This window comes from Ammodytes marinus (genome assembly GCF_949987685.1).
Source record: "Ammodytes marinus genome assembly, chromosome: 21".
Classification (NCBI taxonomy): Eukaryota; Metazoa; Chordata; class Actinopteri; order Uranoscopiformes; family Ammodytidae; genus Ammodytes; species Ammodytes marinus.
Window position 1 is genome coordinate 15,944,636 of NC_137225.1, and position 25,613 is coordinate 15,970,248.

Here is a 25,613-nt window from a genome sequence, read left to right on the forward strand (position 1 = left end):
TATCTAGGTGGATTTGTCGACAAAGAATAAAGGAGACCAAGCCACACCCCATGAGAGAAGAGTAGGCTATGCGGGTGTGACTGCTTAATAAACATGTTGCTTCTGGTATTAAGAGCCTGTCGGGCTTATCTGGTTATAAGTGTCAAAGGACAGAGCCAGAAAATGCTGCTGAAAAGGTATGTAGGCTATATTTCTGCCACAGGGTGATACCTGAGCCATCAAAAAAAACCTATGTAGAAGGTAACACAAAAAAAAAACTATGTTGGCCTAGTAGGTAGCCAAACACAAAACGTTTTATAGGTAGCCTAGGCCTATAGTAGGTAAAACAAAAAACCTATGCTTAGTAGGAAACTAGAAGGTAATACAATTGTGTGTACCTTATTGTAGAGTGTTACCCAATTTATTATAGGCCTACTCCACAAAATGCACTGTAGCCTATGGTTAACCCTTGTGAAAAAACAGTAGTGTCTTTAAATAGTTTCTTGAAGGAATTATAGGCTGTTTCTTGACTTATTTATGAGTCCGGTTTTCTGGTAAAAAATTATAGTATAGCGTATACTATAGCCTATTAATATAGGCTATGTATCTATGTCTCTAGAGGCCTATATTAATGCACTGTAGTAGGCCCTATCAATATAGGCCTACTATAGCCTAACAAAAAAAAGATAAGACAATTAATTTCAGTAAGATGTGATGTAAGTAACCTCACTGTCCAACACAAGGACAAATGTTTAAACAACAATACTACACAAAGTGCATGTCGTTCTGTGAAAACTATCAAATAAAGGCTGTGTAATGATCCTAATGTGTGTTTTTTCTGTTCTTCTTTTACCATATGTCCATGGTTTGCCTGTGGTTTCCTTCCTCAAAGGAAAGAGCGCTTGAGCCTTTGTACGTCTCTATGGCAACCACCTGTACACAAATATGGCGGAGAAGCAGCGAGCTAGGAAGGACTTCAACTGAACTTGTTGCCACTTTTAGCTCAATTAAGTGTGTTTCTTTGGGAGGGTAATGACTCGTGAAGCTCGTCTTGCTAGCTCCACAGGCCTGTTTCTGTTAACGTGCAAATATACTTGACGTTACTGTAAATGAACCCTGCCAACGCTAACTTATTAGGCTAGCTGTTTAGCCAATACACCATATTCACGTTAGCTTGCTTGAGTGGCCCAGTGCTTACCATGGACATATTGGAAGAACCAGAGACGAGAAAACCATCGCGGTTTGATCCGTCTGTGAACAGCCACAGACCCGCATCTGGAAAGTCCCAGGTAATAAACACAGGCTGGTTTATTTATATGAGACTAATGAAGAGGAAGCCACTTAACATCGAGAGAAATAACTTCATTTTTTAAAACCACTTCTCTTTCTCTTTCTACATTAGGACATCTCTCACGTGTTGGGCAGCACGTTTAAGGACCTTTACACAAAGAACATCATTGGAAAAGACACTTTGTCCAACCTCATCAAGACGAAGAATGGACGCAGCAGCTACCATGACAGATATGTTGAGCAGCTCCAACAGGTTTACATACTGTTACTAATCATTAACGGCAGCCTACTGCATACTTCATAATGCAATGTCAAATATCACAATAAGTTAAATATGTATTTTCCTTTCAATCCCATAGGCTCACTCTGAATACAGCCGGCGTATTAAAGAGGCTGACATGCTGGAGAGTCATATCATTCAGGCCCGAGCTCGGGCTGCAGCCACAGAGAGCCAGGCCCATGAGAGGATGAGAGAGAAGATGGCAGATGTTTGTGTTCAACAAGGCGGCCTCACAGGTGACACAGAAACATCGTTATGAATTGAAGTGCAACTACTGTATCCTTGGTTATCTCTATGTATTTACTTTGTTTTTAACAGTCATCTTAACAATTAATTATTTTATGTCATTTCTTACGTCTATTTTCAGCCAAATCAGCCTTTGCCTCGTATGTAGACAAAGATCTTCTGGAAATGAACAACCTGATTTCCCCCCAGGACTACTTACCTACACCTAAACCTCGGGTGGAAGCACCAGTACCAAGTATGTGACCTTCTTTGTGGCTCATCTTAAATGATTATTCCTCATCAGTGTGTATTGGTTCAGGATAACATTCAATCCTTTTTTTCCCGTTAGTAAAATCGAATTGTGCTAAACCCACCATCGCCTACAACATGCACGTGGCCAGGGGGCCTCAGGATGATGGCTATACTCTAATTCCCGGTCCAGAAAGGATGGCTCCAGGAATTAATGAGTCAGATATCAGTCTGACCTTTGAATCCATTTCAGATACCTCAAGCAGGAACAAAACTCCCAGGGAGGTGAGGTTACCAGAAGCCTACAACCCTTTTGATTAGACAGAGCTAATGATGATTGATGCCTTGACTTTAAAGAGGCATGATGATTCTGACTGAGTGCCTCTGGGAACAATAGTGACTTAACAATATTAAATTGAATACATCATTCAAATCTGTCAATATTATCACAGAAGCCAAGCCTGGCCAAACCCAGACCCAAGTGGAGAGACGAACCAAGAGCAGAGGATCTGGCGGAAGGATGCGAAAAACTTCAGAAGCTGAAAAACCGCCGCAGCTACCTGCGCAACCCTCGCTTCCTCCCTCCAAATGCACAGCGGGGTGTCGCATCACTCGTCCGGCCCCCAACTAAAGTGAGGCCGACGGAGGGTGTGAGGAAAGGTCTGGAGGAGCAGAGGTACCTGGAATGTGCTGAGTATAAGGGCACTTTTTTATCATTTCATGGAATTGTTTTTATCTTGTTCTCAAATTGCATCACATATAAAAGGCATTATATTGACGTAGAGGGTCACCTATGAAAATATTTTATGGGTTAAAATTAACAAAATATATTAGGTCTGGGTTGGACAATCACTCTGCAAACAGGGGTACCCTTCACTGCGGTGCTAAAAGCAGTGCAACTTTTGTGCCAAAGCTGCCAGCAAGAGATGTGTAACTTGATACTCCCGGCCTTTTGTAATTGACTGTATGGCCCATCTGCCATGCAGTGCGCTGAGCACTTAGCAACACTGTATCCATGCATCATCAAACACCGAAAATGAGAAACAAGTCACATCCTGCGGCTAGAGCTGAGGTTGCATGAAAAAAAAGACAGGCCGACTCATGTGTTGCCTGTACAAACACAGACCAGCAGAGGGAGGATGTAGATACAATATAAGATACATATTACATATATAAGTAAGTGTATTTAGAATATATAATATGTCTAGCTTGGGTTGTGTATAAACAAGGCCGCAATCTCTTCTTTTGCAGATGAAATAAAAAATCAGAAATATTTGTTTAGTGTTTTTGACGTAGAATTGAATGCTGACAGTGTCGGCATGTTACCCAGCTCACCACTTCCTGTGAGACAGTGTCTATTGAGAACAGACAGATCACTCAGGTTTTGAGTTTATTTTCTTTCTCCCCAAAAGCCCCACAGATGATCCTGTCCCAGTCTTCCTAGCCAAACCTTCGGTGGTGGTTTTCACTGACTACTGTGTGGGACGTGTTTATGAGGTACTGTACAGGAGTTTTCAATGACTTAAACTGAACTATTGTAAGGGAAAATGTCAGAAAAAAAATAACTATGGGGATGAAATGCTAAAAAGTAATATGCCCCATCCTATTTTTAGACTACACTGGAGCTGAAAAACTTGACTTCAGCCAGCCGTCAAGTTCGGGTCATCCCTCCTACCACTCCTTACTTCTCTATTGGCCTGGGTGAGCTCCTTCTTTTGTTCTAAATGTCTGACACAGTTTCCTTATATACCTGCTCCTGTTAGGTAGTGTGGAAGTCATCAAGTGTCAGTGAGTGTATCAAAAAGGAATGCACAAGTGTTTTGGCAAATAAAGTCATGCATCTCTGGAATGCAGTTAGTGGTTCTTGGCCTTTCCTGTTTTGCTGTATCCTGTAATGTGAGCACTAGCAGCACCACCTACTGTATGAAACACTAAAATACAAGATCATTAATTTAGAACAAGTCAATGTGTGGAATTACACATGTAAGAAGGGGTTTATGATTCAGAGTCTGTTTTTGCAGGGAGATTCCCCGGGGAAGGTGGCGTGGTTGCCCCGGGGATGAGCTGCAAGTACACCGTGCGTTTCGCCCCAGACTCCCTCGGGGACTTCGAGGACTTCCTGGTGGTGGAGACTCAGGCTGAACAGCTGCTCGTGGTGCCCATCGCGGCCAGACGACCCCCTCCAGTACTGACCTGTGAGTTTCAATACAATCTTGTCACCTTAACGTTGTTGTGCACATCGGTTTTAAGGCATTGTTGATCTGTTCCCCCTTTATTACTGTGCAGTGCCAAGAGTTCTGGAGTGCGGCTATTGTCTGATCGGAGGAGTAAAGTTTGTTGAGTTCCCGTGTCAAAATGTCGGCCTAAGCGCTGGGACCTTCTGCATCATTCCCAAGAACCAGTGGCCAGCCTCCAACCTCAGGGTAAACTTCTATCTGACGCTGTATTGTCTAGAGATGAAGCAACTGGTTCATTGTTGTGATTGGTTACTCACCATTAGATAAAATGTATTTTTTTTCTTTATTTCTGCAGTCTGTGGCAAGAACTCACTTCTCAGAGCAGCCGCCCTTTGCAGTCAGCCCTTCTCTTTTCGTGCTTCAGCCAGGAGAGACCACTGTAGTGGAGGTGAGTATTTTGTCTAAATGAGGTAAAAATATATTGATGTAATGCTTCATATGAATGTGCTATGTGACTGAGTTAAAACCACAGTTGGTATTGCCCTTACGTACCAAGACTTAATATTCTTAAAACATAGAGGGGTCAGTATACTACCCATGACTCATTTATGTTTGTGTGTGTGTGTGTGTGTGTGTGTGTGTGTGTGTGTGTGTGTGTGTGTGTGTGTGTGTGTTTGCAGGTGGTTTTCTTCCCCAGTAGCGCTGAGAAGAGCTGTCAGGTTTTCACCGTTGTATGTGACAACTGCCAGGTGAAAGACATCTCCATCAAAGGTGAATCTAAGACCTCAGTCTGTAAAAATTATATTTTATCATAAAGTTGAAACCCATGTGGCTTTAATATATGTGTGCTTCCCAGGTGAGGGCCAGCTGATTGGATTTGAGCTGGTCTCTGTATCCGGGGAGAAGGAGCCTGCTGTGTTGGGAGAGGTGCATGACCTCACCGCCGAGCACTTTGTCCGTTTCAGCCCATGTAACCCTCACTCCGTGCAACAGAAAAGACTCGTCATTAGAAACAATGTGTAAGCCTCACACCTTCATATTTAATCGCAGAGCATGATGAAGTGGCAACTAATTAATAAGGTGAATCTTCTTAAGATACAACATTGGGATTCAAGGCTTGGTGTAGGCAGCAATCACATTCTTAAACTGTCCTTGAATAAGAAACTAAATTCTGATTTACTACAGGACCAGGGGCTGCTGCTGTGTCGCTGACCCCCTGTTGCTCCTTTTACAGCCAAGTGCCCCTTCATGGATCATTAAATATCACATTGCGTAACTCTGCCATTCTGTCTCTCTCCGGGGCTGAAGACACCTGGAGCTGCCTTTCCACTGGCAGATCATGAAGCCCAACCTGCGCCCTCTGCTTCCAGGGGAAACCCCAGAGCCCGCCCACATCAAGTTCCACCTGGCCTCAGATGATGTGTTCCACGTCAGCCCCCTCACAGGGGTGCTGGGCCCGTGCCAGGCGGAGGAGTTTCTGTTCACATTCTGTCCTCAAGAGGTACAGAAAGACAAGAACCAGGGGTTTAATATATCACTGGTTATTATTATTATTTATTTATATCGTTCTGGTATATATGGTATGTGCTCACGTAGGAACGTACTTCATTTAGTTTCATGTCCTATTTAATATGTTGTGTTTTCTTAAGTTGAAGGATTACCACAGTGTCTGTCACTTAGTCCTGAGGGATGTCCCCCAGGTGCCACCAGAGCCCAGTGACAACAGGTAAAGCTCACCTGACATTGTATGTGCATGTATTGTAAATATTAATATGGAAACAATGACATCCCAAGGTCATCACTGACGTCATACATTAAGCTTATATGCTTTAGTAAGCTTAAGATTACTTCTACACACCTCTTTTGGCATCCTTTTTTTCCCCTCTAACAAAGTGTTTGATTGTGTGGAAATCCAGTTTCCTTCAGCCTGTGCGCACTGGCTCCAAGGTGAGCGATGTCATCGCCATGGAGATAGAGGTCAAGGGTTCAACAGAGCCGTACCAGATCCTTCTGGAGCCTTATGCTGTTGTTATTCCCGGAGAGATTTTTATTTGCACAACCACCCGCAGACAATTCAAGGTTATTTTAGTCACTTTTCTCCCCATTTCACCATAATTTACAAATATTATATGTCTATCAAACCATTGTGTGCCATTATTACAGTTACATATGGTGTGCCTGTGTTGTGTTTTTATCAGATGTGGAACCACAACAAAACATGCATCTTTTTTCAATGGGAGAGAATAAGCAGCAGCCACATAATTGAAGTAGAGCCCTCTACTGGTATAATAGGTGTGTCACACATTGGTGCTAATTTTACATTTGTACATTACAGAACATAGACAGCTTTGCGTAGAGTTGATTTATGGTCTCATTATTGATTGATTTGTCCCTTGTGGGTTCACGTCTAGAGGAGAACGAGTGTTTTGATTTTGACCTGATCGTGACTGGAGGGAAACCAGAGAGGGTTGCGACCAGTCTGCTGTGCCACATCGAGCACCGCCACGAGCCCGTCACTTTGGCTGTGGAAGTCTCTTTTAAGGTTCTTCACACCATCGCAAAAATGTCTGGCCAAGATCACTTACAAAAAGCGTTATCCATTTGACATATCATTTTCACATCTGATTTGGCGCAGGGTCCCATAGTGAGCCTCAGTGTGCCCAGCGTGGACTTTGGGCTGATGAAGCTCGGGGAGCAGAGGCAGACCGCGCTGTTCCTCACTAACATCACCCAGCTAGAAGCCGCCTGGACACTGAAGGAGGGGAAGGACCACCAAGACACACAGGTACATTACAGTGGACTAAAAGAGCAACATCTAGGATAAAATATCATGAAAGATTAAAAAAAATGTCCCCATTTATATGTTTCTTAGATCTTAGTGGAGCCCCGCAGAGGTGTGCTGCCCCCATTGGCCTGTTGCAGTGTGGCTGTGCTATTCACGCCACGTTTCAACCAGCTGTATGAAACAGAGCTGGAGCTCACGGTGGAGAATGGAACAGGATGGTAAGGATTCCTAAATCTTCACTGATTCTCTCATTGAGATTTACCCTGTTGCATATACAGTACATGCGGCTGGAGCCAAGATGCAGAGGAACCAGCGTTTACGCCAATGGACGATTTAACTCATTGACAGCATGATATTGATAACACATGACACGGCCTGTGTGTTGGTTGCAGCCACCTGTCAATGCGAGCAGACGTGCAGTGTCTTCAGGTGTGTCTGCTAAACTGTGAGCTGCTCCTGTCTGAACTCTACATCGGAGTTCCCGCCAAGGCAACCGTCACTCTCTTCAACCAGACCCTTCTGCCTTCACACTTCAGCTGGGTGGTACGCTGGCATCAACACCCTACTAATTTACATGTTTACTTGTGCAAAGTTGTTTGTGTACATATATTCAATAAGAAAATGGTTCTTAGTTATATTCTCCCATAGATGCAATTGGGACAACATTAGGATGTCTCTTCAGGTTTCCATTTTCCCCACCAGGCTCAGCTCCAGGGTAAACAGGCTGAACTGTGTGCAGCCAGTTTTGAGCCCTCATCTGGCACGCTGGGACCTAACGCCAGTCTGGAGACCACACTTAACTTTACTTCTCACACAGATGTAAGTATGAGTTATTTACCCACCAAAATCTGTGAGTATGTACCACTTGTACTAACAATATTCTATGTACCAAATAAACTAAATATTTTTCTAATTCCTTGCTAATTGTCTTTGAATTTTGTTTGTCTTTTTGTCCAGCTGGAGCTGACTGAGATGGCTGCTCTCTGTGAGGTGCAGGGGATGAACTCTCCACTTGTTCTTAACATCATGGCTTCCAAATCCAAAAGACTCAGCGTGTCCTACTCGCTGCCCATTGTCAGGTATCTAGTATCTAACCACTGGCTCTATAGAATAGGTGTTAAGTAGGTCAATTGTCCCATTGACAGATGGATTATAACTCAAACTATGACATTTTTTCTCTCCTTTTAGCTCCAACCCAAATAATGAGAGCCCGTCAACACTGCTGCTTGACTTTGGAGACGATGTAATTGTGAAGAGGGCGGTTACCAAGCAGTTTTTGATAACCAATCAGACTGCCATCCCTGCTACTTTCACCATAGAGGCAGAGTATTTCAGCTGCCATGTCTCCAAGCCGAGTAGCCAGTCAGAGAAAAGGTAAGGAAAGCCGTACCAAATGCATCAAAGAATGGCTTCACTGTGCTGCCGACGTGACACTGGCTGCGGGGTTTTTTTTAACTGCAGATTTTCGTACGTCACAAAACCGCTTCACCCGGCTCAGGTTAAGAAAGCAGAGGAAAAAGCACATGAGGGTATATGCTTTAACTTTTCCGTTGTGATTATTATTTTTTTTAAGTATGCAGACTTCAGTACACAAACAAAATATTCTGACTGTCTTTCTGTATCTAATCTGCAGAGTTTATGAACAGCCTGCTAGCTCATGGAAGAGGTGCAGCCTTCTTTGTCCAGCCAGACACCGGGACGCTGGAACCTTTTGAGACCCTGACTGTGGATGTCACTGCCTATACTGGCATGTGGGGGGAATACAGAGACCGACTCATATGCAAAGTACGATTTAAAAAAAATAATTAAAATGTATAGGCTACTTATTTCTTATTTTGAATATTCTTCAGATCTGCTTTTACAGCAATTACTTACACTTAGAAACAATATCCTTTATCATAACATTCATACGCTCTTACGTATCTAATCAAGTCAACAGGAGAATATGTCCAGAAGTACAAGAAAGAGAAGAAATAAAAAATAATGAACACAAAGTACGATTTCTATACAATAGCAGTTCTATTCATTTAGTTCTAGACTGATTAAAAAAAAAAAAAATTTTCCTCCTGCAGGTGGGGGACCTCGACGCCACACTCATTCCCATGCAGATGACAGTGAAGGGCTGCCCGCTCTACTTTCAAATGACGGGCCCACGTCAAGACAACCAGAACCAGGGACCAATCATACAGTCCGTTCCATTGTCCAAATTTCCCCTATTGCATCATCCATCGCCGTCTGTGTATTTTTTAATCAATGGCTTTTTTAAAGATCTTTTCCCTGTTTGCATCACTAGGTTTGGCACTCATGTTTCAGGAGGTGACACAGTGTCTCGCTCTCTTCGCATCAACAATTCCTCCATGTTTGGTAAGTATAATCATAAAAAATCACATCCTGTCCTTTTGTGGATAACTGGCTTCTGCTCTGTTGGTTGATTTATTTATAACATTTTCTTATCTAAATCGGTTGGTCCTGCCACAGATATTCGCATGGACTGGGAAACGTATAACGTACATCCGTCTGATAATAAACTGGTGGATGTTGTGGTGGCGTATGGTGAAGCCTTTCCAGTTAAAGATGGCGACGGCAATGAGGTGTCAATCGGAGCACTGAGGATTTCTGACGGGAACATTCAAACAGCCTGGGATAGAAATCAGACCCCCGGCTCTGAGGGAAGAAGCACCTGCCTCCAAAGCATGACTGTTGAGTACATTTTAACATTACTACATGCACTCACATTCATGATGCACGTGTTATTCTTTTGTGCTCAAAAAGGCTTAATCCTGTTGATTACAGGACGGGGAAAGGGAGGAATATGTATCCGAAGATGACTGTGAGGAAGAGCAAACCTGCCTTTATCCCTCTCCTGCAAAGAAAAAGCTTTTCTCTGTCCACATCAGACCTCACGTGGGCAACCTCTCGGATTACCCATACTGCATCACACCTCTGCAGATAGTACGTCGATTGGATGTTTAGAAACAGTTTACCACTTTGAACACCACTTTTAGCCCTGAGATTTAATCATGTTTTTTTCTTTGGGCTTGTTTATCTCAAGGTGATTCCAGCAAAGAGCAGGGCTACCATCCACGTATCGTTCACTCCTTTGACTCTCTCCGAGTCACTCGGCGAGTCCAGATGTGTGGGCTTGGCTCTGGGCTTCATGAGTCTAGACTCAGAGGTTACATTGCTCAGTGCACCAAACGCCTACTTTCAATATCCATCTATATCTATCTATTTCATATCCTGGAAAAGACAAACAGCAAATGAGTCTTATACACCTGTCTAATCCCTGTGTCAATGTGTGTTTACAGACGGCTGCCTGTGTCCCGGGTAAAGTTAGACGAGCCCAGGGTTTGGACCTGGAGCCTGTCAGGGTGGATCTGCTAGCCGTTGTTAAGCCTGCAGTGTAAGCAACTACAGTCGTAGTATTTATGTCCCCCGAAGCCCTTAATGCAGCCCACTTCAATTTGTGTTTACTTAATTATAATTGGTTGAAGTTAGGCAAAAAGCGTCTCAGAGGTGGTCTGATTGAGTTTCACGTCTTGCCCTTGGCTCCCTGTGTCTGCAGGCTGTTAGTGCAGACGGAGGAGGCTGACGGGGCGCTGGAGTTTCACGCCTCAGCCGGTGATTTACTGAAGGGAGAATCAGAGGCGGAGGTCGGTCTGACAAAACATAAAAGGCTAATAACAAGTGCTGTGGCATAATAAGGGGCATGTATGTGTTATTGATACCAATTGTGTACTGTATTCCTGTTTTTTAGCTGGCAGTGCATGATTTCAACACCACACAGACGCTTCGGCTGAAAAACAACTCTGAAATGCCCCTGCACTTCGGACTGGGCTCCCGGCCTCCGTTCTTAGTGCTCAAGCCGCCGCAGCCTCGAGCCCAGACCAGCGTCTCCAGCAAGCCGCATTCTGGTGACAGTCGGTCTCTGGTGCTGCAGCCCCAACACACTATGCAGGTGAGATGAGGAGAGATGGTGTGGATAATACACAATGTAGAGAAGAGTTTGATCTCAAAAGGAGTCTGTCACCTTGTTATTGACAGGTGAAGGTGGCCTTCCACTGCTCCCTGTCCCTTCTGGAGCACCTAGACCAGCTGGATGAAGAGATCCCCCCTGGAGTGATGCTCATTCACAGCGCGACTGGGCACAGGAAACTCAGGTTCCAGGAAGAACTCCTCATTCACTATAGCAACAACAGCCTGCAGGTCAGAGACTAACCTAGTGACTATTTATTTTAAACGTACAGTGTGTAAAATGTATTGGTATTTTTCAGAAAATTTTCCCATCTCACTTGTTTATTTTCATCTGTTAATGTGAGAATAATAAAACAATTAAAAATTTACAAATTAAAATTTCCGACATGTCAAAAAAAAAAAATCAGTGAACAATATAGCCACCCTTCTTTTCAATAACTGTCACAAGCCTTCCATTCATGGAGTCTGTCAGTTTCTTGATCTGTTGACGATCAACTTTTTGTAGAAAGTATCTTCTAGAAACTGTAGGTTTGGGAGTTGATTTTGAGGCCATCTTCAACCCGAAAAGGTCCAACTATCTATGAGCTAGTTGGACTATGGAGCTCATGGATGAGCTAGTTGGAACTTTTCGGGTTGAAGATGGCCTCAAAATCAACTCCCAAACCTACTGCCAGTTTCTAGAAGATACTTTCTTCAAGCAGTGGTACAGGAAAAAGTCTGCATCTTTCAAGAAGACCATGATTTTTATGCAGGACAATGCTCCATCACATGCATAGAAGTACTCAATTGCATGGCTAGCCAGTCCTTAAGGATGAAAAAATAATGACATGACCCCCTTCCTCACCTGACTTAAACCCTATTGAGAACATGTGGGCCCTGCTTAAACGGGATATTTACAGTGAAGGAAATCAGTACACCTCTCGGAACAGTGTCTGGGAGGCTGTGGTTGCTGCTGCACAAAAAGTTGATCGTCAACAGATCAAGAAACTGACAGACTCCATGAATGGAAGGCATGTGACAGTTATTGAAAAGAAGGGTGGCTATATTGGTCACTGTTTTTTTTTTTTACATGTCGGAAGTTTTTATTTGTAAATTTTGAGTGAAAATTTTCGTTTTTTTATTTAGTTGCAGAATAATTCTGCATACTAATAGTTGCCTAATAATAGCAAACCATATATATATATATTCTCGTAAGAAAGACAAAACCTCACTTTTACTTTCGTAAACATTCAGGTTTAGGTTCTTTAACATTTTGGATTGACCGAGAGCACTGTAAGGCAAGGCAAGGCAAGGCAAGTTTATTTATATAGCACAATTCAGACACAAGGCCACTCAAAGTGCTTTACAGGGGCAAGATTAAAACACATTATAAAACATTTAAAAGCGAATAAAAGAAGCAAATAAAAAAATGAAAACTCAATTTAAAAACATTTAAAAGCAAATAAAAGAAGCAAATAAAATTAAAATTGCAGGTTAAAATGGAAACAAAAAAGTCTTCAGACTCGATTTAAAAGAACTGAGAGTTGCAGCAGACCTCAAGTTCTCTGGGAGTTTGTTCCAGAGATTTGGTGCATAATAACTAAAAGCTGCTTCTCCTTGTTTAGTCCTAACTCTAGGGACTGTAAGTAGACCTGTCCCAGACGACCTAAGGGCTCTGGACGGTTCATAACGTATCAGCATATCAGTAATGTATTTTGGCCCTAAACCGTTTAGTGCTTTATAAACCAACATCAGTATTTTGAAATCAATTCTTTGAGTGACTGGAAGCCAGTGTAAAGACCTCAGAACTGGGGTAATGTGATCTACTTTTTTGGTCCTAGTGAGGACTCGGGCAGCAGCGTTCTGAATTAGCTGAAGCTGTCTGATAGATTTTTTTGGAAGATTTTTTCTGTAGTTCAATAATAAAATGAATCCTCAAAAATACAACTTGCCTAAAAATTTTGCACACAGTGTAGTGGGTGTCCACCAGAAATGCAACTGTCTGAAGACTAGAAAAAGTACTATAGAATAAATAACTAAATACATCTTCAACTGATCACTTGATATTGTAGAAAGACTTGAGGCAGTGGTGGATGATGCAAACTTAATAACCAGTGTCTTGTCCTTGAAAGGCCACCGTAGCTTCTGTAAATTCCGCCCGAAAGGGAGGGGTAAGCTGGGGAGCGTTGCATATTACACACCGTACCTTTTAAAGGGATAATGAAGAAAATTGAGAAAAAATACTGTATCATCATTTGTTGGTAACATATTTGGATATTACATCTCACAGTTAATTTCTTCTATGCTCTGTGCAGACAGTTCCTCTCCGTGCTCATTTGAATGTCGCTACATTGCGTCTGTCCACCGAGGCCGTCGACTTCGGCTGCTGCTACGTGGGGCAGACACGGACAGCAGAAGTCAACCTGTACAACCATGGAGCCCACACATGCTGGAAATCATGCATCGGTAACTACTGAACTCTCCTGTATCTTTTTTTAACAGCTTGACTACACTAGCTTTAATTATGCATCTATTGGCTATTAGATATATTTTGACCACCTCATTATTTTCTGTAGCACGAGGAAGGTGCTTGACTCTTCGTATTTTGTTCCTAGTTTGGAGCTTTCCCAGAGTCAGTTAAATATAATGAGAGTTTAACATCAAATTATGACTTAAATTGGCAAGAAAAATTATGTCTATGCTGTTGTCGCACCAGAAAATGATGGCCACATTGTCCCTTATGATTCATATTCCTTTGTTGTTTGTACATAGCTTGTCAACCAATAGTTGACCCGTGTGTGTGTGTGTGTGTGTGTGTGTGTGTCTAGGTGAGGAGTCAGATGTGTTCAAAGTGATTCCAGACTCTGGGCTCCTCAGGTCAAAGGAGGTCAATGTCAGCAGCTGCAGCCAGCGTCTTCAGATCAGCTTCACTCCCAGGTAACAAACAACAGACACAATATCTACACACACACACACACACACACACACACACACACACACACACAGGGGAATACCATTTGAACTTCTTTAATTTCCACCATACCTTAAGTTGAGTTTTTCTTTACATTATTTGTGTTACAGTGAGAAAAGAGAGTTTGGGGCTGTTGTCTTAATCCGGTCCCCTCTGGTGAAGACCCCCCTCAGGCTGCATGTCCAGGGAACGGCATCCTTTGATGAGGTCTACAGATCCAACTAGATGTTTTGCTTTTTACATCATATCAACACCATCACCACCTGCCCCCTTCAATCAACATCATTTATCTTTTATTTTTTTTAAATCTTTTTGTAAGAATGTAAATAAATAGAAAGAACAACTTTTCAGGGATCCATAATTTTTATTGGATAGAACAGCACCAAGGCACTTTTATAATGATCAGTGAAATATTAATGGGTTTTCTATAAGGACAGTTAATAGTGTAAAGTGAGACTTCATTTAGAGTAGAGTAGACTCAGGTCTCTCCACTGGGAATCTGAGCTTTGCCCATAGCGGAACCCATCATTTACTGTAAAGTTTCATCTGTAAAAAGAAACCACTTCCCTGGTATTGACAGACTCTTTCCCGACTGCAAAAGGCCTAATTGATTTCCAACAAGTCGATATCAGCCACGGTTCGCCCCAGAGGGGAGAATGGATTTGTCTGCAGAGACCCTTTAACAAAATAGAATAAGAAGAATCACTAGTGGTGCTCACTCACACACACCTTACATTTGATCATGTATCGGTTCAATCATCATGGCCAAAGAAATACCGTACTTGAATTCAAATTAAATGTGTTCGGAAATAAATATGAACTCTGTTGTTTTAAGCGTCAAGTATTAGTGCCTTGTACATTTGCAAATTTACGTGGCAAAGTGCTACAAAAAAGAAATTGAAAGTAAGATCCATCAGGCAAGTGGCTGTGTTGTTCGCATGAAGTTTGCATAATGAATGGAATGTGGATGATGAACGAAAAGGATTCATGACAAAGCAAATGAAGAAAAGGTGCATGTGAAAAAATCTTTCTCAAAACACTCTAAAGTGATGCTCAAAAGACAACAGACACACACACACGGCCTGTTGTTGTTCATAGCAGCTGCCTGTGGTGCTCCTCTTCTGCACAGTTCACCAGTACATGTACGTCTACAAGCACTGCAAATCCACAGAGGGATGCAAATGTCCAATTGATATTCATTGCACTCAAACAGTCTTACACAGTGCAAGGGCATGTCTGATCACAATAAAACAGTGTTGTGTGGAACTAATGGTGACGAGGGCTAGGCCGGTTCCAAGGTCAGCGTAGCATTTGTTATTCCAATAGTTTGGTCTAATATGTAAAAAAAAAAAAAAATCTGTCCATTGTACAGACTGTATGGTCTGTTTACCCATTCCCGTCTATTAGACCCACAACATTTTCTCCACGCCAGCAGAAAAATAGCGACCGGTTGTGTCTACAGTGTAACAGATGTTGACAGATGTTACAGGTTTCTTACCCACAGGCAAGATCCTAGTTCCCTAATATTGGCCACTGAAGACAATAAAAGGAGGACATTTTGGTCACTGGGGATTATAAATGGACAATCTAGGTTCTTTGTCTGCTCAAACTGTGCCAAGAGGAGCTCTGCTGTTGGACGGTTGAATGGTGGGTACAGTTACTAGAACCCCCACTGGAATCAAGACAAAGCAGTAACAAACACATTGGCTGCACTAATGGGGAGTAATTGGATGTGGCGTCCTGACAAAAAGAAAACTGTCAACTACAGTCCCTGCAATTTGAGCAGTTGCAAATTATTTTAAACATATATGAATATATGTTTAACATTATGATCAGTTTTGTTTGAGTGTAATATATTGTAATTAACTCACTTGAAATGAAGAAATGTAATCAGTTTTTCTGAATAAATGCCGTTAATTCAGAAATACTGAGCAGAATTTTCTTCATGAAAACTTTCGTGCAAAATATTTGTGCATCAAGTGAATGATTTATGCTTCCGTAGAATGCCAATAAAATAAAGATTTGTAAATCATTTTTTTTCCCCCCTAGTTTTTTTCTTTATTTTCTTTAATACATAAAATACCCTCTCTTGTATTGGGCCCATTTTGAAAACCTGTGTTCATATCATCTAGTTTAGATTCCAAACCAATTGAAGATGGCAGAATAAGATAAAGTAAACACACTAGCACTTGCTCCAGGTGTCCACGTGGGGGAGGTGCTCCCTGCCCTTTTACTTTTTTGTCGCCGCTGCCTTGGAAACAAACGCACCACCGGAGAGCGTCACCACTTCCTGGATCTCACGTTGCTGCTGACATCAGAGGCGCAGCTCCAAGGCAGAATGCAAACTCGGCCCCTCGCTTTATGTAGTATGTGTGGAGACAAGCGAAGAGCAGGGTGAAAGAAAATACTTTAACAAAAACTTTCCTCGTTGCAGTTTATCGCGTCCCGTTGAAACTCAGCTCTGGATTATGCACCCGGGAGAAGAGGAGACCTTTTCCTGAGCACATCTTGCGTTGGTTGAAAAAAATTCTGCGCTTCAGTACAGCGCGCAGTTTCCGGATATCAGACCGACTGTTTTGGGAAGATTTTTCTGCTCTGCATCTGTTGGGATTTTTCTTGTTTTCCTGCTTTTTCTGTCGTCTTAATCTGTCATAACATACACTCGCCGAAATTAATTCGTCTTCATAAATCCTGCAGCCACAGCAAGAAACATGGAGACGCATAGATAACAAGGTAAGAGTCCAGTAGATTTTTTTTGTCCATTTGTTTGGTGCTAGTCACTGAGATTATTAGACTGTAATTTCCTGTTTGGTAATGCCAGGCCTTTGAAATAGACACTTAAATGTGCTCATTTGTAGTTTAGGTTAGAAGCATGTGCTGTGTGTTGTTGACTGAAAGGATCCTCTTTCAAGTGGAAACTGTTACTTGGAGAGCCCTACATCTTTTTCAGTACAAGTGTTTCTTCTGTTGATTCGAATGAAGAAGTACAGGACAACATTTTCATCCTATAGCCTATTTGTTTTAACGTGGACAAACTCATGTCTTGTTATTTGAATACATTGCATTTAATGATCAGTGGGTATTTCCAGTGCAAAATTTTTTTTTTTTTTTACAGTGTATCAGTAAAGCATAGGTACTGCTTGTCTGGAGGTGTGAGTGATTTCTGGAAAGTCACTGTCATCCTTTGCTTTCAGACTCATTCACATTCAGAATCCTTTCTGCCCCTCCCCCCCCTCTCCCTGTCAGTTTTCCAGACCTCTTGTGATTCTCAGCAGTCTGTTAAAACCAGTGTTTCTTGAAGGCCCTGGTCCTGAAAAGCATCCCACAACTTCCCGGTGCAATTCTATGCATGCATTTACAAAGTCCATTGAGTCCATGCTGGGGCCCTCGACAGACCCAATCCGCCAAATTAGATTTTAATGAGGCCATCGTGTTCATCAAATCAAATCAAATGTGAACTGCACTCGCAGGAGTCTGAGCGGACCGACTGACGGATGAGTTTATCAGCGCAATGGCGTGCCCCCTTGGGCTCAGAAATAGCCTTAAAGTGAGAGTCAAACTGTTAAGTGGAAACCCGCCCACAGATATGGTTGGTGTGCCTCAAGCAAAACAATCCATTTGGCTGATAACAGGACTAGATCCCACAGTCAAAACGTGCCAGCCAGAGACAGCAGAAACGGCGGGTTACTAATTGTGTTTTGGTGGGGACTAACGTGGAAATGGGTCTGAAACAAGAGTTTATGTGAAGGGGAAGTAAATAAATAAAGGGGAAGTTTCAAGGTGCCTCATTTAATTCTGATAAAAGCTTCTTAGAAAACATTTGTGTGGTTGTGAGTGTTCACTCTTGACAGGAGTGTTATTAAGTATGTTTTGTGCTGTGCTACTCATCCAGCTCTGCAGCCAACATCAAAGAGAAATTTGTCCTGTTCGGTTGTACATTAACTTTCCTTAACACCCCGCTGTCAAGTCCCGGGTCAATTTCATGCTGGCCCCTTTTTGCGAGTCATTAGCTGAGTGTCCTGATCGGACCCTTACATTGTCCCTTCAGTGAGGAGTGTGAAGTCGTGGAGATTTCACAGAAAACCATCCGCTTGCCAGACTCCCACTGACCAGAGGAGCTGGAGGTCTAAGGTCACTGTCTGTGACTCATATAAGCAGGCTTCTTTTATCTGTTGTGGACGTTGCCTGGTTACACTGGAAGACAAAACAAAGTTTGTCAGAAGGTGTGATGAAGTGTCATACCTTGGAGACGAGCATGACAAAGGATGATGCTGTGAATTAGTGTGCACAGCATGTCAGACAGCAGAGATCATTGATCATCGGTGGCTTTGGAAAACCTTTGAAAACCTCCATGTTTTACATACTTTTTTAGTGGTCTTGCAGTCTTACTGAAAGCCTGCTTTACAAACCATAGGTATTGAGCTTGAAAGACAGGAATTTACCTATCAGGTCAGGAGGTGTCTGACAGAAGAATTCTATTGATTGCATTGTGTGAAATAGGAGACAAGAGCATGACCCGTTCACAGTACTAAAAGTCAAGATATCTTGGTTTCGATTTTTGGCATTCTTTCACGCATTCTTTCTTTCATAAGCAGTTCTACTTTATAAAGTACCCTAACTTAACTTTGTTGTTTCCTCTTTTTTCTCCGGTCTTATTGAACCACAATAACAAAGCAAACAGGTTTTCAAAGATTCAAATAGAGGTTAGACCATCCTGGTTTCCTTTAAACATCATTGTGATACCTGTAGAGTTCATGTGGTACCAAATTCAGTTCAGTGGACATAATACATTAAGAATGGAAGTCTCTGAAGAGCTCCACACATTGCATACTGTAGCCATAGTAACATATAGCCAGAGAAGGGGAACAACAAACCATTTAAAGTTTGATGTTGCACTGAACGGACTAACTGGAAGAGGTTCCATTATGTTCCAATGATACAGAGAAAGACGAACAAGGCAAAAAAAGGCAACCATCTTTGCAGCTCTCATCGCATCAATCGGAGCTTTGTGGATGATATACAATTCTAGAAAGAAGCCATTCCTTTGTAAAACACACTGAAGAAAGCCCTCTCAGACGTTGCCAGATGGCCCAGGGTACTCTGAGCATGAGAGGAAAAAGATTGTCTTGTCTTGACAAGACAAGAAATTGAGCTCTTTGGCCTGATTGCCAGGCACTGTATCTGGCACATCCCAATTACCAGCGACCTGCATTATACCATCCCTCTGGTGAAGCAAGGGAGTTGAGGCATGATGCTTCTCAGCTGCAGAGAGGGGTTAGAACACAGTGAACAATGAGCTGGGACGAATACAGATATTATATTTAGAATTGGGCAAGGATTCGCCTTTCATCTCTGACAAAGTTGTAGGAAATGTCGGAGTGTCTTCGGAACTGTTCTCTGATTGTCTCAGATGTGAGAATCTAAAGATCTCAGTTTTCAAATCATTTCTATCCAAACATTGTGACAGAGCTTGTGCTCACGTGAAATGAAGAAAGACTGACACTGCACAAATACAGGTGTGTGAAGCTGCCTGCATGTGGCACACCCAAGATGACGTAAAGCACTAAACACTGACAGTGATGTCTCTGGCCGGTAGTACTGAAAGGGTCTGCTTTTACGGTGTTTTCTTTTGTTAAACTTTACAACATTTTTATTGCTTTGCCATATATATTTTGTGAAAACTGATGGAAGTGGCCTATACAACTTTAATCACAAAACAAAGTGTGGAGAATGTGACGGGGTCTGACTGCTTTCTGAAGTCAGTCTGGGTCGCCGTTGTTTATCTGTGAGAGTGTGGTAAGGTCCAGCCCCCACCTCTCCAGAAACCAAGAGGAAGTTGTCCTGATTGAGCTTTGTCTGCACGGCTTGTCTGACCGTAAGGACAATGCCATCAGCAACAGCAGACCCTGAGCCTGCAAGGACAGCCAGATAGACAACAACACACTGCCAGACGACTTTGTTGGAAATACCGCAACTGGCCAGGCATTCTTGTTTCCGATTGCATTTGCTGTGCTCAAATATAAGTTTATAGATTAAGTGAGGCCGGTTTGTAGTTTCTTGCAGAGATGTTAAATGACATCGGTGGGGGGGGGGGGGGGGGGGCGGGGGCACTCTTGAAATTCAATCGTGAAATTGCTTTTGGATTTTCATTGTCGCACTCACTCAGCCCCATGAGTATCAAAAGCCCACAACTGAGACACTCTTCATGGATAAACCTTTGGTGGCAAAGCAGAAAAGCTTTTTTGCCTCTCCCTGAACCACAGCTGTTTGACATTTCTGTCCTGAAATGGGTTTAAGTCTATGAGTTGTCTCTGCATGGCTGCATTTGGGTGGAGAAACACAATGAATGAATGTGCTTGTAATAGCACGTCACCGCATAATGGAAAATACAGCTTACTTTACAGATTGTGCTTAGATTCCTCCCAGGAGGCTGAGCCTGGTTTGTAGTGATCCAGGGAGTGGATGTACTGTGGATGGCAGGAGAATCACTCCTTCATTTCATTTGGCTATTTTTAGCCAGTGTTGTGTGGTCGTTGATAATGGCAGACAGCTCTACTTATCTCGGAGCTAATAGAGCCATCACTTTCACTGAAGAGGCTCCTCTTACACTGGAGTTTGATTGGTTCCAATGGATTGAGTTAACATAGAACATCCAGCTCCACTACTTATTTGCCCCTTCATTACCTTTCAAGTGACTATTGTCTCCTTGGAATTCCATTGGTTACGAACTAAAGCTATGAAACAGTGCTTAAACTTATGATTTCTACCATTGTAAGCTAACCTGAATTTATTTAGAATGTATTCTAAGGTGCCTCTTTGGATTTTCGAAATATATTGGCTATTTTCACCTCTTTCTGAAATTGGACACAATCATTTATATGGCACTATTTTGATACCTGATCCTACATACAGCCACGCTTGCTGCTTTATGAGTGTACTTTAGCATGCTAACACACTCACTCTACAAATACTAACATGGTGATGGTTAGCAGATAAAGGTTTTTGTTTCACAAGGAAAGTCTGGCTTGTCAAGGAGATGTGCACTAATCCTGTAGTTATAGCAACACCCGTAGGAGGGACTTGAAAAGGCAAGTTTGCAAGATGCCTCTGAATCTGATGAATAGCCACAATGTACAGCTGAGGCTGATTGGAATGTCATTGCTTTTGCTGGTATACTATTTAATAATTACTTGTTCTCCTGCCCATGCACTCCTACCACCACCCAGAAGTCCTCCACTGGGTCCCTGCATAGAAAATACCTCAGTATGCTCAGTGTTCAGCAGGACACGGCGTATTGTCTCACTTCCCAGAATCAGCCTGTATAACTCTTATGACTCATGTGGCCACAGTCCAGTTTTGGAAAACGTTCAGCAGACAGGACACCCCCGCCACTGACCTTTTTAAAAAGGGTAAGTCACCTAAGTATCCGTGGCTCACTAATCACTTTTCACTTCCTGCCGGCGTTGTAATTCAGACGGCCTACCAGTTATTGTGACCATGCAGCTCACTGTCTCTTAATGATATCAGGCCTGTGATATACAGTCGATGGATGTGACCTATTTTGAATACAGCAAGGCCTACGTTATCATGTTAACAATACATGGATTGTAATTGTTTTAACAAAATATGGACTTGATTTTTGTGTTGTAAATTACACAACTTAAGCAAGTTTCAAGAGCTTGTCTAGTTTTATGCAATCCCAGATTTGGATGGAAACCAACTATTGAAATATAGCATGCTTTAAATGCCATATGCAGGATTGTTAGTTAAAGGAAAAGTTGGACATTTTAGTTTATTTCTCACCAAGAGTCAGATGAGGAACGTAATATAAAATGTTAATATTGAAGCTTTAAAAGTCCTTGATGGGCCAAATCTTGCCAAGACAGTGCATGTCCTTATTGAAACTCCCACAGTTTTGTCTTCTCCACCTACCGATCTCTGTGACTCTCTTCATGAACTGCCTATTTTGGTAATTGATGGCTGTTACAGACAGGCTGTGCTGGATAAATGTAAACTCAGTTAGCCCAACAGGCATGTTGCAAAGTTTAGAAGTTGACCTCTGATACGGCAATTACTTTGGGACTCCATTAGAGTGATGTCAGACTCCTAGCAGCTGGAGAGCAGACCTTCCACTGCTCTAGTCTAAAGAGGGGGTAGCTTCCCTGGGAGATCTATAGCCAACATGACACTGTTTGCTTGGGTAGAGAGTGATGCAACAGTGCTGAAAGAGGTTAGCGGATGTGCGCATGCATATATGCGTGCTGGTGTTCACAGTTTGGGCTGAGATTCTTGTTCAATCAATCCAATAAAAATAAAACCACACATGGGGTTTGAGGAGCCCCGCTCTGCTTCGTCTGGGTCTTGACAATTCCCCTAAAACCCTCGTCGGAAATCCCATCATCTGCTGTCCTCTTTTTAATTACCTTCCTCCGTCATTTCAGCACAGTCCTCATAATGTGACAAAGGAGAGGCCTCTGCCAGTGAAACATTGGCCCGGCCGCCCGTGTGTTGATGTTCTCCACATTTGACAGTGACGTGCGTCATCGTCTTCGAGGAACTTTTTGGATGTGCTTCACATTTGTAGGCTTGTCTCATAATCCAGTGGAGAGGGGCGGACAGCCTTTTTTTCTTGGCTGCAGAGCGAAGAGTGCGAGCGGTGATTTTGGCATGTGATCTTCCAACGAGCGGGGCTGTCACATCGGCCCGCCTGCCAAGAAGCGTGTGGGGATGTGGGCTGGCGATCTGTGGGCACCACTAGCCCGGCGTCCCGCTGGGCAAAGGGGCGAAACAGATGGGCCATCTGGTGACTAGCTGGCACAAGACACTGGGGGCTCCTGTATCTGCCCCCATGTGTGTTCGGACCATCAACGGACCATCCCACGTGGTGCTAGGAGACCACCTGTCCTGTGGCCGCTCTTCAGCTCTTTCATGTGTGGTCAACAGCACCATACTAGCACAGCAAGATCACACCCTTCTCCACCTCACCCTTGGCTATCGTATATCAAAGGTACCAACTGTAAAAACATAGTAGGAGACAGTGTGATGTATTTTGAGCACCCTATTCTCAGAAAGCTGACCCCCTTTAAATTTTTCTTTTGCCCATTCACCATTGTAACGCTTCAAAGTTTAAGCTTTACAATCCATCAGCTCTTGAGATTTGTGCCACTGACAGTGGCATACTGCACGCTCTCATGTTCAAACTCAGCTGGCACCCTGTGACTTTGCCCCTCCGGCTGTAAATGTTGCTCTAGTGGCCTGTCTTTGTTGCTTTTATGAAAAGTTTTTTTTTTGGCTGACACAAAGAGAAAGTATCTCTGCAGGCTGGAGTGCTTTTGTCTGTGCTGAATGGTAAGGAGACACTACTTTGCACAGTGGCACAAGCTTTAAGAACACAGGAACACATGCAACATGGACACTGGAGATAGCAAAAGAAAAAGTCACCTTAAGAAGAAAAGACAGAATATGTCTGGGGAACATTGTTATTAATCTCTCTGGAGGCTCTTTAGTCTTTTCCCAAAGATGTGTGTTTGTCTGTTGATGGCCAGACTCCCATGCACTCTGCTGTACAAGTTTACAGTACATTTTATAAATAGATATTGTTTTTTTAATTTGTTTTCCCCCTTTTTTCTGTGTGTTTCCCTTTCAAGCAGTGTGTTACACTATGTTTCATATTTAAATAATTGTTGCCGCATTGTTCACCAACAGTTACATCTTGAATGACCTGATGTGAGCTAACGTTAGCAAACTTTGGGAAAAAAAGAGGAAATTAACTGATCAGGTCTTTTTCAATGCGTGTCCATGACTTGTTACTTGTTGCCATGGTTGCTGTTCTGTACAATATAGGTAGCATAACTTTTGATTGGGTCTTACATTTAGCTCAATAGCGCTAAAAGGCCTCTTTTGGCTTTGTGAAACTTGCAGCTTTGGATTTGTCAGCCTTACTTGGCTCTGTGATTGAGGCTGTAAACACACCAGCTTTTTGTTTTGTTTTTATGAAAATAGAATACAATATAGAACGTTGTAGCTGTTTCTAGAGTTCCTGTTCCCCTTATGCTTAGCCTGTATTTAAAGAAAAAGTTGTTGTGCTTGTGGAACGTCCGCAATTATGCTGTTACAGGATGTGACCATCAAATTTTAGGGAGAGTAAACATTTCACTGGCCTGCGATATGAAACAATACTTTGGCATATTATGTGAGATTGATTTTAGTACAAGCTGCATTTTCTCTGCTGATCAATACTTATCATCCGCAGAACAACACAAACGTCTGTCAGAGTTAAAAGACTCTTCTCTTTGTCACCTTATCATGGGATGTAACAGCTAGAACTGACTTTAATGCATAACGAGGTCAGGCTTTGTCTTTGAAGTACTCACGCCTGCCTTGCTGCTGCACCATGGGATCTCAGGGGCATGAGGCTGCTCCATCATCAGACACTGGGAATTCCTCTGCCGATGATGGCTTGTGGTTCCACAATAAAGATACATTTCACAGGATTTAGATGGATTTGTGTTATTTGCACTTTCCAAAAAGGGATATGTCGATTCTCAGGAGACAATCCTGGTTAAATAAAGATTAAGTAAAAAACAAAAGCAGGGACATTGACATTAAGGGGGAAAAAAGCTTTGTTTTAAGACTACCGCCTGCGTCCTGTTTTGTCATTGTTTTTCGTGCAATCGCAAAAATATTATGTGAACTGGCAAGCACAAGGGAAAGTGACACAGCTCTTGGATGTTGAAAACGCATTGTTTTTATACATATGTTTTTTTTGTGTTCTCAGGATGAAATCTTAGCTTGCTGAGAGAAGTTGAGCTCTGCGCTCAAGTTCAACAGGGCCACTTCCCGATGATGACAGTAAACATGGGTGAGTGAGTAGTATTTCGAAAGCGGGTATCCTTGCAGTGTACACACAAACGCAGAGAAACTTTTGACACACACAAACGTATACAGGCACCCCTCGCACATCCTCTTGCAGGAAAAATTACACATGTAAGAGAACGGAAAAGTGTGAGAAAGCTGTTAACGGCTCCAGATGGCCTGTTATTGTACACACTTGTTTTGGTCTTTTTACATTGTTGTTTTTTCTGATTGTTGTATTTAATCCAGATATGGACAGCAAGGAAGACACATACTGTATCTCCCTAGAAAATGTAAAGATTACACATTTTCAGTATTACACTTGTATTATACCTACATATATTCAAAACCAAACACACACACACACACACACACACACACACACACACACACACACACACACACACACACACACACACACACACACACACACACACACACACACACACACACACACACACACACGCACTGAGTTCCTCCTTCCAATGCTACTCAATCAATAGGTTCTCTTGCAAGCTATATTTGCATGTGCAGCGGACCGGTCTGAAAGAGCTGCATTATCAACCTGTTGCTACCCGACCTTTGTAAACAAAGCTCCACATTTTGAATCAATATCTGTGTACTATTCTCACCATTCAGAGCTAAACACAATACTATAACCAAATGCAATCCCCCTGGCTCTCTTTATTTTTAACTTCTTTCCTCTGTGATCCAAAAAAAAATGTGGCCTTTTGTTTCCACAGATGACGGTCTCCAAAATGGACCCGGACAGCACAGGAACTCGCAAGGTAAACCCTCTTAATGCTCTCAGATGTTAAAAAAAATTAAATATATACAGTATTTACATTT

At 42.5% G+C, this 25,613-nt stretch overlaps 2 protein-coding genes across 2 annotated transcripts in view; both read left to right on the plus strand.

Moving 5' to 3' along the window:
• Positions 1–1,178: 1,178 nt before the first annotated feature.
• Positions 1,179–14,143, plus strand: dlec1 (DLEC1 cilia and flagella associated protein; the record flags this gene model as incomplete). Its single annotated transcript, XM_080050060.1, has 38 exons — positions 1,179–1,268; positions 1,382–1,522; positions 1,629–1,785; positions 1,917–2,030; positions 2,124–2,308; positions 2,476–2,699; positions 3,436–3,520; positions 3,637–3,724; positions 4,045–4,218; positions 4,310–4,446; positions 4,556–4,648; positions 4,881–4,971; positions 5,057–5,219; positions 5,509–5,701; positions 5,850–5,926; positions 6,117–6,279; positions 6,399–6,492; positions 6,612–6,742; positions 6,836–6,985; positions 7,073–7,203; positions 7,378–7,528; positions 7,688–7,804; positions 7,943–8,064; positions 8,174–8,359; positions 8,447–8,514; positions 8,619–8,770; positions 9,058–9,173; positions 9,279–9,349; positions 9,464–9,684; positions 9,779–9,937; positions 10,038–10,160; positions 10,294–10,388; positions 10,551–10,638; positions 10,743–10,943; positions 11,030–11,191; positions 13,255–13,405; positions 13,768–13,876; positions 14,021–14,143. The coding sequence occupies 38 exons, from the start codon at positions 1,179–1,181 to the stop codon at positions 14,133–14,135; spliced, it is 5,088 nt and encodes a 1,695-aa protein (XP_079906186.1). The 3' UTR covers positions 14,136–14,143.
• A 2,096-nt stretch (positions 14,144–16,239) lies between these two features.
• The window catches only part of map3k22 (mitogen-activated protein kinase kinase kinase 22), a 42,741-nt gene continuing 33,367 nt past the window's right edge, over positions 16,240–25,613 (plus strand). The window contains exons 1-3 of the mRNA XM_080050041.1: positions 16,240–16,643; positions 24,688–24,771; positions 25,508–25,552. Coding sequence (XP_079906167.1) covers positions 24,753–24,771; positions 25,508–25,552 — 64 coding nt within the window. The 5' untranslated portion in view covers positions 16,240–16,643; positions 24,688–24,752. The remainder of the gene's footprint in view (positions 16,644–24,687; positions 24,772–25,507; positions 25,553–25,613) is intronic.